The following is a 14,948-nucleotide window of genomic DNA, read 5'->3' on the forward strand; positions in this document are numbered from 1 at the left end:
GCCGGATTTCATTAATCATGTTACTAAAGATACTGGTTTTTGTACGCAGAAAATGCATTTTTATGCATTCGAATTATTAAGTAAGATCTGCGATTCTTCTTGATAGCTTTTGATGGTTTGACATTTTGACAGCTTTGGTCTTGTTCATCCAATCAAATTACTTTGTCCATTCTAACAAGGATTCTTATTGGCTTATTGTAAGCGTGCTCTGTCAGAGTATAGAGCATGCGGACGATACTGTTGTTCGCTTTGAAAATAAAGTTTGTTTGGAAACTGCAAGTAATGTGTGGGGAATTTAACGGATTATTTATTATAAAACAAGTAGAGAAGCCTTGACTGTGTTCTGTTTTGTAGTAAAGCACTTAAGAAGCGGCTAGAGCACTCAAGAAGTGGAGAGAAACACTCAACTACATCTCGTGTTTCTTCCTACCCTTCTTTCGTGCTCTAGCCGCTTCTTAGGTGCTTTACTACAGAACGGAGCACAGTCAAAGTTTCTCTATTTGTTAAATCACAGGTGGCCCAAGCTCTGTCACAGGCTCTTTCACAATGGATTATTAAAGAGTTTGTATAGTGGTTTAGTTGGACTTGCTTTTGAGCTCCGTAAATGTAACGTTGTGTGAAATAATCAAAGAAATACAGTCTTACCTTCATAGAGAGTGGTCTGTGTTGTTCTCTTCGCGATTTGAGGCCGTTTTGATGTGTTTTAGCTTGACGCCCAAATCACCACCGAGTCACGTACACAAGATACGGGAAGGTGGGAAACTTCTGTTGACACATGCTCGCCAAAATCGCTCGAAAATAACACTTAAATACTTTTCCTCGAATCAAAACTTGGCAGCATTAAAGCCAAATAGTTGCCCTTTAAGTTCACCGAAAAAAAACCCCCACAAATGTTGTTCGTCGAGCAACCAATCCAGCAAGAATTTCAAATTGACGGCCGTTCTGAAGTTTTCTAATGCGTGGAAGCAACATCTTGTGCAGCTGAGAGATCGTTAATTTGCGTATAATGTAAATTTTTTTTTGTTTTTTTTGTCAAGTTAAGTTCCTATCGCCTTTTATTTTAATTACAAAGAAGCCGTTTCAGTAGTAATGGTAGATTGACTGAAAAAAAATAAAAAGAGGACGTTTTAAACTAGAACTGGAATTGAAAGAACTGTTTCAACTTGGTCAGTTTTCATACTGAAGGGCTTATCAAGGAAAAAAATGGAAAAAGAAAAAAAACCATAAAAAAAGCCAACGAAAGCAAAATAAGGGAGTAATGAATGGACAAACTGCAGTCACATTTGGGAAAAAATATTAGTTGGGAAAGAGTGGCAGATCATTACTAAAAACCCTTGGTCTCTGTATGTGGAGAAACGATCAAATTAAACCAACACAGAAAAAGACTTGTTTCATTTTCAAATTAGTTTAAATGGAAGATACAATGACGCTTTAGTCATGTTTTACATTTAGATTTTTAAACATTGAGATTCAAACGCCTGATATAAACTGCTACATTGTTTAAACTAATCAAACTTTCTACATTCGCTGTTTTCAGGATACATATAAACCACAGTTACTCGTTCCCAATTGCGAGTGCTACCTGTATTACTCTAGATGCTCCTGAGGTACCTGCCCGATTCGTTTCCAGGGTTCCTATTCTCCCCTTCACCCAGGCCCTCTCAAGGCTCAGCAGGGGCAGAAAAGGGACCTGGTAACAAGTTAAACTAAGTTTTGAAATACACATAGACGAAATCCGAATCCTGCTAAACTTGCTTGAAAGTAGAGTTCATGCAATTTACTCTTGTATCGACGCCAAGGACATCTGGAATTTAAAAATAAAGAGAGAAATAGTGAATGCTCTGTGTCAAAACATTTGTGGAGCTTCTAGTAAAATTTAACTACCCCAGCCAGTAAGCTCTTTCCTCATAGCTATGGTTTCCTTATAGGCGTTTTATTATTTAGAATTTAAGGGGTTTCCATTCACACGTTTTTTTTCAGTCCATCCAAGTTTCCTCAAAAGTAGAAAACTACGTGAAGTTTACCTTGCACAGGTTGTTTCCAACATTTGATCGCTTTAGCCATTTGGGGGAGGCGTTTGTATTCGAATATTAGCCGATTCAGGCAACGGAATCTGTTGTTATCTTGATATACTTCGCAGCAGTTTTCGGGAATGTCACGCAATGCTCCCCGAAAGACACTTTATAAATTGAGGGGTTCTTTACGTGACATCCCAAAACCTGTGTACCTACCAGCAATTCCAGGTGAGCACCCTAATAATAGGGATACATTCTTCTTTTCTGAGGCATTCGTCGTCTGAACAGGAAAAAACGTTTCAGAAACATATATAACAAATTTCAAGGGCATATGAGATATAAATATCATTTTAGAAAACCGTAATTTTCAGTAGCTCGTCGCAAACGTGAAAGTTGATCAGGCTCCTATCAGCACAGACACAGTGAAGAGGACATTTTGGGCTGTAAAGAGACTTTTCAGTCAAAAAGTAGGTAGGGAGCTAACGCCATTTAATGATAGTTTAATGATAGTTTAATAATATACTACAATATTACAAAATATATGCACTGCCCGCAGTTAGCAAAGGCTAGTCGAGGCGGGCAGTGTTTAATACACATATTATAAAATGTAAAATAAAAAGATTTACAGAGCAAGGGATTCAAAATTCTAGACAAATTACAATTACATTAATACATTTAGGTTACGGCAAGAAAGCAGAACAAGCTGGGGTCTTATAGTTAGCTGGGGTCTTATGGAATCTTCCTTATGTGACGTTTGTAGTGCTGAATGTAGATAAATAAGTTGGGCGCGGTGGTAACCCGCTTGAACGACAGAAACAGGGTAACCACGTTTATCGAAAAACTGGCACATTGACTCTGATTCGTGGTGGAAATCAGAGTCATCACTGCATAAACGACGAAGTCTTAGAAACTGAGAAAAAGGAATGGAATTCTTAACGTGAGATGGATGCGAAAACGAATATAACAAGTAACTATGCGAGTCTCTAGGTTTGTAAAACACACTAGTGCATAAACCGTTACCTTCAATTGAAACATAAGGAAGATTCCGACCGCATTCCATTCACTCTCACGTTTCACCCTCACAACCACTCAGTTCAATCCATCATTCTTAAAAACTTTAAATTACTTCAAAACGATCCGGAGATAAGCACTATCCTTTCGCAGTCTCCGCTCATTTCATACAAACGCGACAAAAACATAGGCAATTTTTTGGTCAGAAGTTCTTTTCAGACTAATGACCAACCAGGCACTTTTAAATGCGCTCGTGCACAATGCAAAACGTGTCCTTTCATTCACAACACTGATAAAATATCGGGACCTAAACGATCCATTAAGATCACCGATCACTTCAGGTGCACCTCCGCCAATGTTATCTATTGCATAACTTGCACTTATTGCAAAAAGATATACATCGGCGAAACAGGCAGAAGACTAGGTGACCGATTTCGAGAACACCCTCGAGACGTGGAGAAGAATGACAAGGACACATCGAAACCAGTCGCTAGGCATTTTAATTTAGCTAATCATTCTAAGCAACACATGGCAATTTGCGGTCTTTCCTTACACTTAGGTAGCACGGAAAGCCGTAAAAATCTTGAACAAAAGCTCATCTTTCAAATCGGCAGTCTAAATCCCACAGGGATCAACGAACACTTTATTCTTGTTTTTCTCGTTGCCATGTTCCCACCAATAACGTAGCTCCATTTTCTGCCTTTAAAAGCACACACAACCCACAATTCCTCTATTCGCTCCGACGAAGGGCTAACGCTCGAAACGTCAGCTTTTGTTATCGTTACGGTGGCCAATTTGCCTTTTCAACTTTGTTGATCTATCCAAATTATTTCGTTACCCCCACCGACGCAGCCCCAGGCAGTTTCTTTCGAAACTATCAGCGGCCTTTAATAAATGTATTACCTACTTTGTTTCCTTGGTCTAAACTACTATTATAAGTTAGGGAATTAACCTTGTTTTATTCCACTTGGATCTTGAGCTATAAATCCAACCAGAAGAAAACTTGGGCAGTAACTTACAATGCACACCTCGCACTAGGTTAGTTAGAGGTGTGTTACTGAATAGCTCACTCAAATTACATTTCTCTGACCTTCAACATTATAGATTATAAGAACATAAACAATAAAACATTTGCCTTAGTTAGACATGATCATGTGCAAAAAATCAAACTAGCGTCTAAGAAAGATAGAACACACTTTCGTTTTGAGTGTCTACCTGATAGCTTCCGGTTGAAGTCGCTTTCACTGTTCTCCTCGAGACTTCTTAAAGCATTTAGGCTCAAAATGCTTACTGCATAAAAAATATTTTTTGCTTAAAGGAGTGTTCTCTTCGGATATTTACCAGCGAATTCTGGACATGATCTTTGTTTGATAGCGGAAACTTCAGCTCGTACAACCAAAGGCTATACAATGTTTAATCATGATATTTTACACAAACTTTCACAACATCTTAACTTTTTATATACTTCTTCGAGTAGTCTTCAAAGGTGCTTGACCTAAAAGCCTCTCTTTCGTGTATGCTAAAATAGAAAACCGCTGTCCAACTAAACCGCGCACGCGGATCAAGAATAAGAGCTATTGAGTGACCTGGATGTAGTAGTGGTGAAGTGTGGTAGCCTCATGATTAGTGTGCTCGACTCCTGATCGAGAAGTCTGTGTTTGATCCTTGGCCAGGGACATTGAAGAGTGTTCTTTGGCATTAGACGCTTTACGCAGTCTAATGCCAAATCGAGCAGTCTGAGTATGCTGAGCTGTTGGCTTTCCCAGTCTCTAAAATCATCAACTCCTCGTTTAAAGAACAGCGGCTCCCGAACATATGGAAGTTCGCTGATGTCTCACCATTGCCAAAGGTGAAGCTGGTGGAGGATCTAAAGAAGCATTTAAGTCCGATTTCTCTCACTCCTTGTCTTTGGAAAGTTGCTGAGGAGTGTGTCGTAGCTGACTACGTGAAATCCTCCGTGCTTAAAGTTCTCACTCCTTGCCAGTATGGAGCCGTGCCGAAGTCCTCCCCAACTGAAGCGCTTATGCACATGCTTCACCATTGGACCAAGATATGTGATGGCAACAGAGCAACTGTTAGGGTTACACTCTATGATTATAAGAAAGCATTTGACCTCATAGACCATAGGATTCTCGTTAATAAGTTAGGTATTAAAATTAGATCTGCCGATAGAAATAATGAATTGGGTCATAGACTTTCTATGTGATCGTTCCCAGAGTATCACACTCTCAGAGGGATGCTACTCCGAGTGGGGATCAATCCCATCCGGGGTACCCCAGGGGACGAAACTAAAGCCCGTGGTTGTTTTTAGTGCTCATCAACGATCTAGAAATCAATAATGCAGGCAATATCTGGAGGTATGTTGATGATAAAACTACATCCGAGATCGTTGTGAAAGGAGCCAGTATCAATTCCCAATTAATTGCAGATACTGTCGTGCAGTGGTCATTTGAAAATAGAGTAAAACTAAACAGTGAAAAATGTAAAGAGCTTAGCTTTAGGATTTCATTTACAAAGAACAAACCACAACTCGCACCTATAGTTGTAAATAACAAAGAGCTAGAATGTGTTGAAAGCGCTGAATTACCAGGTGTTACGATCTCCAGCAACCTTACATGAAATACTGAAGCACATTGATCAAACTATAAAGAAAGCTCTTAAACGCAGGGACCGCGTAGCATGGTGTAAAGTAAGAGGGCTGGCAACTGAAAATAATTTTTTCAATTTAAAATCGAAAAAAGGACTAAAATCAGTAATTATTTTTCTTTTAGCGCAAGAAGTGAGGGCGGGGGCGCAAAAAAGTGGTGAGGCCGCGGCCCTATATATACCAGCCGCTCCCCCTCCGCGGTCCCTGAGACGTATGTATTTTCTGATACAACTGAAAAGGGCCAATGTCGCAAGGCATGAATTAATTCGTTTTTATTCATCTTGTATAAGGTCAGTCCTGACCTGCGCATCGCTGTTTCTTCCGAGTAGATTGCTTCATCTTATGCCGTCTAGACAGTCAGAAATTCTGCAGGTTTTGAACGAGTGTATAGATCTCGCGGGAGTGATTTGATAATTTCGAAACTGACCAATGAGAATCGCCCATTCCTACGCTTGGTAAACAAACTCTTCACATATTATTACGGTATTGAAATTTGCGGTTGCGTAAACAGAAAACTTACTTTGGCTTCTCTGGTCTGTATACCAGTCAAGTAATCTCCCACCCAGTCGCGGATATTTCGGAGTGTAACAGCCCATCGTTGTGCGTTTCGCTTACATCTCGAGCTCTCCATTAAAGAGGTTCTCTTGATCTTTCCTCCAGTGGCGGATCAGACTCACTGGTGACGTACTCTCTGGTTATCTCGGAAATGTTTTCGACGGCAATACTGTATTGAAACACTTTTCTGTTTCGAAACTTTTCCATTCATTTCAGTTTGTTCGAGAATGGAATTCTCTGAATGTAGTCACGGCTTATGGCCGAGTATTTTTAATTTACATTTTTTAGGAACCTTCACAATTAAAACAGACCGAAGTTTGGGGTCTCGACTTATAGCCGAGTTCGGCTTATAGACGATTAAATACGGTAATGATAAATTTCATACTTTTATATTACTAAATTTTGTACGAAAATAATTTCTGTGTATGTTTTTCTTTGTTTGATTGTTTGTTTTTGGTTTTTATAATTCGGGAAGCATTTATCAATTCTCTTGATGGGGATAAACCAATTATTCTGAGGAGTCAAGGAGAAAGTGAATGATCGATTAAACAAAGGATTCAGTGCTGCAATTTAATGTAGTTGTTATTTTGTATTCTTTTGTTCCTTTTTTCTTCTGTTATGTTGAGGCTGGGAGAGAGAGAGAGGAATTGTGGCAGTTTTAATTAACAATAGCCGCTCAGCAGATTTCTCCTGAATAATGAATAAAATCAGGAAAGTCTTTTCTGTGATAAGTACCCGGAATATGCGTTTGAATCTTAAGTAAGAATGGCCTTGATTTATGATCAGGTGTGGGATCTTTACCTCATTAAGTTCTGCTTAATGAATTAGGGATATGTGACTGAGTAAAAGCCATTTTTAACGATTGACCTGTGGGAATGGTGGGGTACTGTTAAGTCGCCGGGATGTTCAAAAAATATTAACTAGGGAGGATTTTGAAATTTACCACAATTGGCAGCGCAGGTAATGTTGCAATCTGATTGGCCAATTTGCCCCTGTGGAAGTGTAGTGCGATCGTCCGGGTGAGTTAGTCCTAAGAAGGACTGTTGTCGGTGGTGGTGACTGACGTTTCGACAACCTGAGAAGAAGTCAGAAAATTTGCCGTTGTCGATAAGAGTTCAGACAACGCTGCTCCGTCAACTTGTCATGCAACGTGTCACGCATTAAAAGAATCCTTATATCTGACGTCGATAATTGAGTTCAATTTGTCCCAATTAATGAACACACTCGGAAACAGATAATTGACCAGAGAAAGGTTGAAGAAATTGGTATTATTGAGACGCAAGGGCAATTAAAAGATGAATGAGAAGGCTTTAGATGCGCTTTCACTCTCAAAATCAAACTAGTCCATGGCACTCGTTTGATTTTGAAATCACGCGTATGACCAAATTGCACTCCACTCAGTTTAATTACCATTGTAAATGGCAGGGAAAAACAAAGATACGAATAATATATTTAACATTTTTCTCCGCTCCGTCTGCTCCCATTTAGCTGTCCTCGAACGGCTACGGTAGCCAATATTCGCGGCCTCATATAACGCTTATTCGCGGTTTCATGACTGAGACATGCGCACTGCAGGCTTAAAAATTACAACAAGCAATCAAACACTCAAAGATAACGAATACTCAATATTTCCTTATGAAATAACATCTAAAACAGCTTAAGTTCAATATCACTGTAAAATAGTAAAATAATAGTTAAACAGGGATAAACACGAAGCCGTTAGATAGGAAAACGTCAGTCTCTGGAAAGTCCTGCCTAACCAAGTCCTAACATCACTATTATCTGCTGCCAATATTGTGAAATATTCTACCACGCTCAAAATTTGATATCAATGTATCCTGAAGAGAGGGATTTACTGACTCAACAAGGAGTAACAAGTCAAAAGTTATGAAAAATAGTTGAATTCATTCTCACATCATCATAGTATGAAAAAATATTAAACCACTTTTCAAGACTGTATCCAAAAGCTTTTTCATCAAAACTTTCTATGCTAAAGATTCAGTAACTGAAAAAAGATTTAGTGATAAATAGAATTCATTCGAAGAACGACGAAAAAAGTAAAGCGGTTCCTTAAAACAACCCTTTGCATTGTCGACGTTTTCCCATAGTCTTTCAACTTTCGAGTAGTTTGTCCAAAGCCATAACTACTCTTAAAATGTGTCCTAAATCCTTTCACAAATAGAGCTTAACAAGCGATATTCCTTCCGGAAAATTTTCTCAGATGCTCTTTGCCGGCATCGGTGATCTGATTTCCCATCAGATTAAGTATGGTGAGTTTACATGTTGGTGTCTGTAATGCTTGACATAGACTAACAACACCGACATCGGTGATCTGATTCTCATTCAGATCAAGTCTGGTGAGTTTACATGTTGGTGTCTGTAATGCTTGACATAGACTAACAACACCGACATCGGTGATCTGATTCTCATTCAGATCAAGTGTGGTGAGTTTACATGTTGGTTCCTGTAATGCTTGACATAGACTGGCAACAGCGGCATCGGTGATCTGATTATGACTCAGATCAAGTGTGGAGAGTTTACATGTTGGTGTCTGTAATGCTTCATATAGACTGACGACACTGGCATCGGTGATCTGAATTGCACTCAGAAAAAGTATGATGAGTTTACATGTTGGTGTCTGTAATGCTTGACATAGCCTGACAACAGCGGCATAGGTGATCTGGTTATGACTCAGATCAAGTGTGGTAAGTTTACATGTTGGTGTCTGTAATGCTTGACATAGACTGACAACACCGGCATTGGTGATCTGATTTTCACTCAGATCAAGTGTGGCGAGTGTACATGTTGGTGTCTGTAATGCTTGACATAGACTGGCAACACCGGCATTGGTAATCTGATTTGCATTCAGATGAAGTGTGGTGAATTTACATGTTGGTGTCTGTAATGCTTGACATAGACTGACAGCACCGGCATCGGTGAGCTGATTTGCACCCAGATAAAGTGTGGTGAGTTTACATGTTGGTGTCTGTAATGCTTGACATAGACTGACAACACCGGCATCAGTGATCTGATTTGACATCAGATCAAGTGTGGTGAGTTTGCAAGTTGGTGTCTGTAATGCTTGACATAGACTGACAACACCGGCATCGGTGATCTGATTATAACTCAGATCAAGTTTGGTGAGCTTCCATTTTGCTCCCCTTTTGGATTTTCCCTCATTCACTTCAGATTCTCCCTCTGTATCGAGTGCACCAAACACATGAAACAGAAAAGACAAAGCGGTGCAGTCCACATCCGTCAGGTTGCTACAAGAAAATAAAATACTTCCTTCTCGTATATTTATGTCATGGTGACGTTTCTTTACTATTCTTTTAGCAAACTCCACGTCTTCGTATTCCGTGAGACATTTAAACATTAGTATGACAGGCAGACGTCCAAGAGAAGAAATTCTTCTTAGAGGGGCAATTTCCTCTAGTAACCTTTCCATCATTACGGCGTCTTTTTGCTTCGACAAAATACCGGACATAAACTGATATACTTCTGGAGACACATGTTTGGGGGGAGTTTCTCTGTCCTTCACAAACCAACTCGCCGCTAAGTACTCTTGGAGAGTCAGATGGGTAAAACAAAAATATTTCGTCGTTGCAGAAAAAGACTTTCTGAAAGGGGGACCGCAATGAAGAACACCGCTTCTACACAGAATTTCAACCTCCTGTAGGTTAAAAGTTTTCAAATCCTCCCTAATGAAAAGATACTTTCTCTCTCGAAGAAGTTGAGCTGCCAGCTTTGATAACTCATCCAGAGTCACTTCGAGAGGGAGTCTTTTGCTTTTATCGTGCATTTGCACGAACACTTTGACTACTTCATCATAAAGGTCACTTGTTTTCACCGGAAGTGGATTTGTGATATCTGAATGTTGCAGAATATATTCGAAATAAGAACACATCAGGAAACATAGAACAGGAATGTGGGCAAAGCTGAGAAAATTGACATCCTTTGAAATGTGCTCGAGTACAGTATTTTTCATTCCTTCGTTGTTTTTGAAGTACTTTCCAATGTACTCTTTTACCTGTGGCTCGGAAAATCCCGTAATCTCAACGTATCTGTCAAAATGGATGTGTTTGTCTTTTAATTCGTCAGATTCATCAGGTCTTGACGTGATCATTACAACTGAACCTCTCAGTATTTTTCCTTTAATAAGCTTGGCACACACTGCTGCTACTGGCATTTTCTCCATGGCGTTGTTTGGGTACTTTTCATGTGAATCACTAGCGATGTAATCTCGTTGTAGACACTCGTCATACCCGTCGATGATAATCAAAACCTCTTCAGGATGATCAACAATGTACTCAAATAAAGAGTCGTCGATATTTGAGTGATTATCTAGCACTGTAGATCGGTTTAAGATATCCTTCAAGGTAACAGGGTTGTCTCCAAGTAGATTAAGCTGACGAAACGTGAGCAAGTATGCGAACTTGTAATCAGGTAGGTCGGTATTTGCTATGGATTGAAATAGTTTGTTGGCAGCCCAATCTCTGATGAGCTTCTGACAAAATAGTGTTTTACCGATGCCAGCCTTTCCAGTGACAAGAACAGATTCTGGATGTTTGCCATCTGCAGTTGGGAGGAATATTTCTTGAGAGTGTTTTATTTGGTTACCACTCATTTGACCATACTGGCGAAGGCGTTCTTTTCTTTCCAAATCAAGATTTTGGACTGGTTTTCTTCCATGTTGCATGAGAATGTTGGTGAATATGTGATCTGTTCTCACGTGGGGCAAGGTTGGTGAGACCTGAGCGAGGTACTCAGTTTGGCCTGTTACTGACTCTTTCAACGCATTGGAGTATTGCGTTACAGCTGAAAAGAAAACCGTAGTCAGCAGTTATCTCATGAACCCTTCATGTATGACCTTTTTCAAAAGCTCGACGAAGATTCATTGAACTGCCTGACTTGTAACGCAATCGGTTTTAACGCTAGCTGAGTTTTTCTAAAATTAGGCTCTCCAAAAACTGCAAATTAGTCTTGAGTCCGGCTAAAACTCTGACTAAAAATTTTGGAAGTCTTGGGCATTGGAAAGGAAGAGTCGGAGGCCCTGGAAAAAACTTCTCGAGGAGTTTTACAAATTGAGTTCGTAAGAAAGACGTGGTAGATAACGGACCAAAGAAGAGTACAAAAGACCGATTATTCGTGACGGATAGTTAAAAAAGTCGAACGAAATCCTTGGTGGAAAAACCCTACTGCTCTGGCAACACGGTAAAAGGAAATGGCCGAACCAGTAAGCCATGGCACCAAAAAGAAAAAAAGAAACAACAACTGAAGGGGAAAACACTCATATTTTCTGGCTGTGTATTACCTGCAGCTCTGGATAAATCAGTACTTGTAAATTTTTCAAAAACTAAAAATTGTGCGAGCCCTACGGTTGGCATAGGAAAAACTTCTCTTTCTGATGTACCCCAAATTGCATTCGAAATCATGTGATTACCCGTACTAACCAACCCATTTCGTGGGCGGATCCTGAACATTTTGGTATGGGGGGTCCAAACTCCGATTAAAAAAACTATAATAATTTTTTATTTTCATTTTTACAGTAGTGAGTAGAGACTAAGTAAACTTAGGGAAGAGAATGCGTCCCGCCGTCTCCAGCTCTGATTGAGAATTTTAACCTTTTTCTATTTCTTTCTCTCGACGAACCCAATCAGGTTAGTAACAATTACTGCAAGTAACTCTGGTTGGAAATCTATTTAAACTATGAGTTTTCTTCACTCTCCGCACGAGAAATAAAGAAAAGAGAAAATAACTAATAACTCCCTCATTACCCGCAAAAGCATGGAGGAGACAACATCTGGTATTTTTTCCAATTTTGGTTTAGAGAGGAATGAGTTTTTTAGTGGAAGCTATTTCTCCAAGCTAGATGTTTTTTAAAGGCAGGTATTTCACATTACTGAAATGAAATTTGCTAAACTGCTTATTACCCTTTGAAGAGAAGCCCTGAAGTCTTTCCCTTCAAGGCCTCTGCGAAAATTTTATCCTCATACAAAATACCTTTGTCTGCTGCTTTCTTTGTGGGATTGACAATTGCTTCCTTTAATTCGTTCAGGCTTTCAGCCATTTCATCGAGTCGTTCCTTGATGCTAACTTCATCCTTCACCCACTGCCTTAGAAGCTCTTTGTAGTGTTCTTCGAAATCGGGATCCATGCATTCCTTTTTCAGATCATCAATAGCACTTTGGTACTCTGCTCCTCCCAGCCTCACCAATGGACCTTGGATGTCCTGCCAGTACTGATTGAATGTTGCGTCATCAACTGAAGCCTTGCTGGCATGACCATAAACTGTGTTTCTGTAGCACTTGATGCGAACGATATCTGCCTCAAGGGACATGTCTGCTGCATTAGGAAGTGTATTCCAGCCGGTAGATGGAGCAACAAGACCACAAATGTTCCTCAACAGAAGCATTAGAAGAGTGATGTCGAAATTCTTCGATGACACTGAAGACTTGACAGCAGGATAAAGTTTACCCCATTGTTGAGGATTTAACACTCTCCCCTTCAGTGACAGGAGCACGGCATGAACTGTAGGGCTTGACAGGACCGTGTCCAGGTTTCCTGGGGGACGCTTCTTCTCAAATGTTTGTCTCAGAACATCTGATCCCACATCCACCAGAAGCCTGCATAACCGGGCGTAATTGGTTGTCTCTTTTGTCGAATGAAACGAAGGTGCTGCAGCGGTGGCCATGAAGAAATACTGGATCGTTCGTTGAGCAGAGGTCGATGACTTTCTAACCATTAAATTTGGTTGCTGCTTTTAAGTCAGTCTTTAGTCGAGCACTGGCAGAATGAATAAGATATCGGATTTCAAAACCGATTGACCCAGAGAAAAATACTTCAGGAGTGGTATTCAGTTAGTTTACCGTTCGATTTTTAACATCTCCACTTTCTATCTAAACTTCCAAAATTTCCTATTACATCTTAAGGTAAGCAACGGTATTACATTCAACTATTTTAAAATACTTTATGAGCACTGATGTCAATAAGTATATTCTTAGAGATCGATTTCAAAATATAAATTAGCGATAAAAAAAGCACAACGTTTCGACCTCTCCGAGGTCATTTTCAAGCGGGTAAAAGTTTTCTAAACTAGCATTAAAATGCAGAAAACGTTCAAATGGGTAAAAATGTGACGAACGCTAATATGTGACAAAATATGTAACAAAGTGCTAAAGATGTTTGAGACAAAAAAATGGAATAATAATAACAAGAACTACTCCGGCTAAACAAATAATTTGTTGCGAATTAAATCGCATTGTTTGTTTAGTGTTGCCAGTTTGAGTTCTTTGATAAAAAACATTTCAACAGTTAAATTTATTCTGACACTTTCTAAAACTTTCTAAAAGATTCTAAAACTTTGTGCAATGGAGGCAAACCAACACTAAACAAACAGTGCGATTCAATTCGAGGTCGAAACGTCGTGCTTTTTTATCGCTAATTTTTATCTAGAAAACACTAGTTTCTCATTCAAAATTGCTCGTTAGTACTTCTCAAGCCATTAAAAAACCGTAACATATACAAATGTGATCGTGAAGATCGAAGTACGTTTAGCCATCACCTACCCGCCAGATACAGGAAAGAGTTCCATATAACCCCATACATTAATTATGCATTCCATTTCACAACGACTAAATATAAAGGTTTCTTTGCAACACGCTATGCATAATAAATGTATGGGGTTATATGGAAATCTCGCTTAATATATTGAGACATAATGATCTAGCGAAGCCGATTTTTCAGAAAAAAAAAATCCTATCAACGACATAAATAAACATCCAAACACAACTTAGTGGTTTAACTTTCATTACTGACAAGTTCTACTCGACTATTCTTTTTTGTGCGGCCTATACGAGTGGTGTAACGCAGCACAAAGCCAGCATCTAATCTGATCAGCACTTCGATTCGATTAGTTACAAAACATGACGCGGTTTTGTTCGAATGTTTTCGACAAATTTAACTCGGTAAAATTCAATCGATCGTTGGACTTTTGTGTGTGATTTTCTTCACCCTCAGAGACATTTTTTTGCAGTTTCATGCTTATTGTAAATTACGCCTGCCATGTTTGATTTTAACGATTGCATGCTTATCTGAAGTGCTTGTTTGTGCGGCGTAGATTCCCTTAAGGTCGTAAAAACGTGTTTCATACAAGATGTAATTCGCCTAAACTGAAAGTCAACTCAGTGTACCGTAAAATCCTCTTCGCTTACCTTCAATGGCTGACTCAGTGAGGCTCTCACTCACATGCCCACCTGCGCAATGCTTCGTGCTCCTCAGGAACTAGTAACGTTTTCACCCAGTTCTAAGCCGCCTGAAACATGCGTATTTAGCTCAGTAAGAATTCAATGTATCGTCAATTATCGAAAGAGAAAGAAAATCAATTGAGATAAAGGTTTGTTCAGTCGTTTCCTAAAATGAACTCACATATACAAGCGGATTTCGTCGCCAAACGACGCAGACAATTATTTTCAAGGAGGGGCATTCAGGAAGCTCACATTTTCATTTTCGAAACAGTTACCTTTGGCTCTACGCTATCGATAGTTTCCGCAGAATCTGAAGGCTTGTATGGAGATTATTTCGAATATACACATAAATCACAGATCACGTTCTCCTCTTCTGGCAGTTTTTTGTGAAATTTTGTTTCTGATAGTTTTCAAAACGCTGTGGTCGCGTGATTTGTCGAATAGCGTGCCACAGTAAGGTTAGATCTAGAGTAA

General features: G+C 39.5%; 1 protein-coding gene across 3 annotated transcripts in view; it reads right to left on the reverse strand.

The window, feature by feature from the left end:
- Nucleotides 1-7,614: 7,614 nt before the first annotated feature.
- Nucleotides 7,615-14,948, reverse strand: part of LOC111345445 (uncharacterized) — a 102,924-nt gene continuing 95,590 nt past the window's right edge. The window contains exons 1-4 of one of the 3 annotated variants that reach the window (XM_088761090.1): nucleotides 14,750-14,940; nucleotides 14,442-14,542; nucleotides 12,232-13,014; nucleotides 7,615-11,046 (exon numbers count right to left, since the gene is read on the reverse strand). In XM_088761090.1, the coding sequence (XP_088617216.1) occupies nucleotides 8,414-11,046; nucleotides 12,232-12,973 (3,375 nt within the window). In that variant the 5' untranslated portion in view covers nucleotides 12,974-13,014; nucleotides 14,442-14,542; nucleotides 14,750-14,940 and the 3' untranslated portion in view covers nucleotides 7,615-8,413. Of the gene's footprint in view, nucleotides 11,047-12,231; nucleotides 13,015-14,420; nucleotides 14,543-14,749; nucleotides 14,941-14,948 lie in introns of those variants that run through there. The other 2 variants (XM_088761091.1, XM_088761092.1) reach the window with 2 other exon arrangements.

Source organism: Stylophora pistillata, chromosome 5 (assembly GCF_964205215.1).
Source record: "Stylophora pistillata chromosome 5, jaStyPist1.2, whole genome shotgun sequence".
In the NCBI taxonomy this organism is placed as follows: domain Eukaryota; kingdom Metazoa; phylum Cnidaria; class Anthozoa; order Scleractinia; family Pocilloporidae; genus Stylophora; species Stylophora pistillata.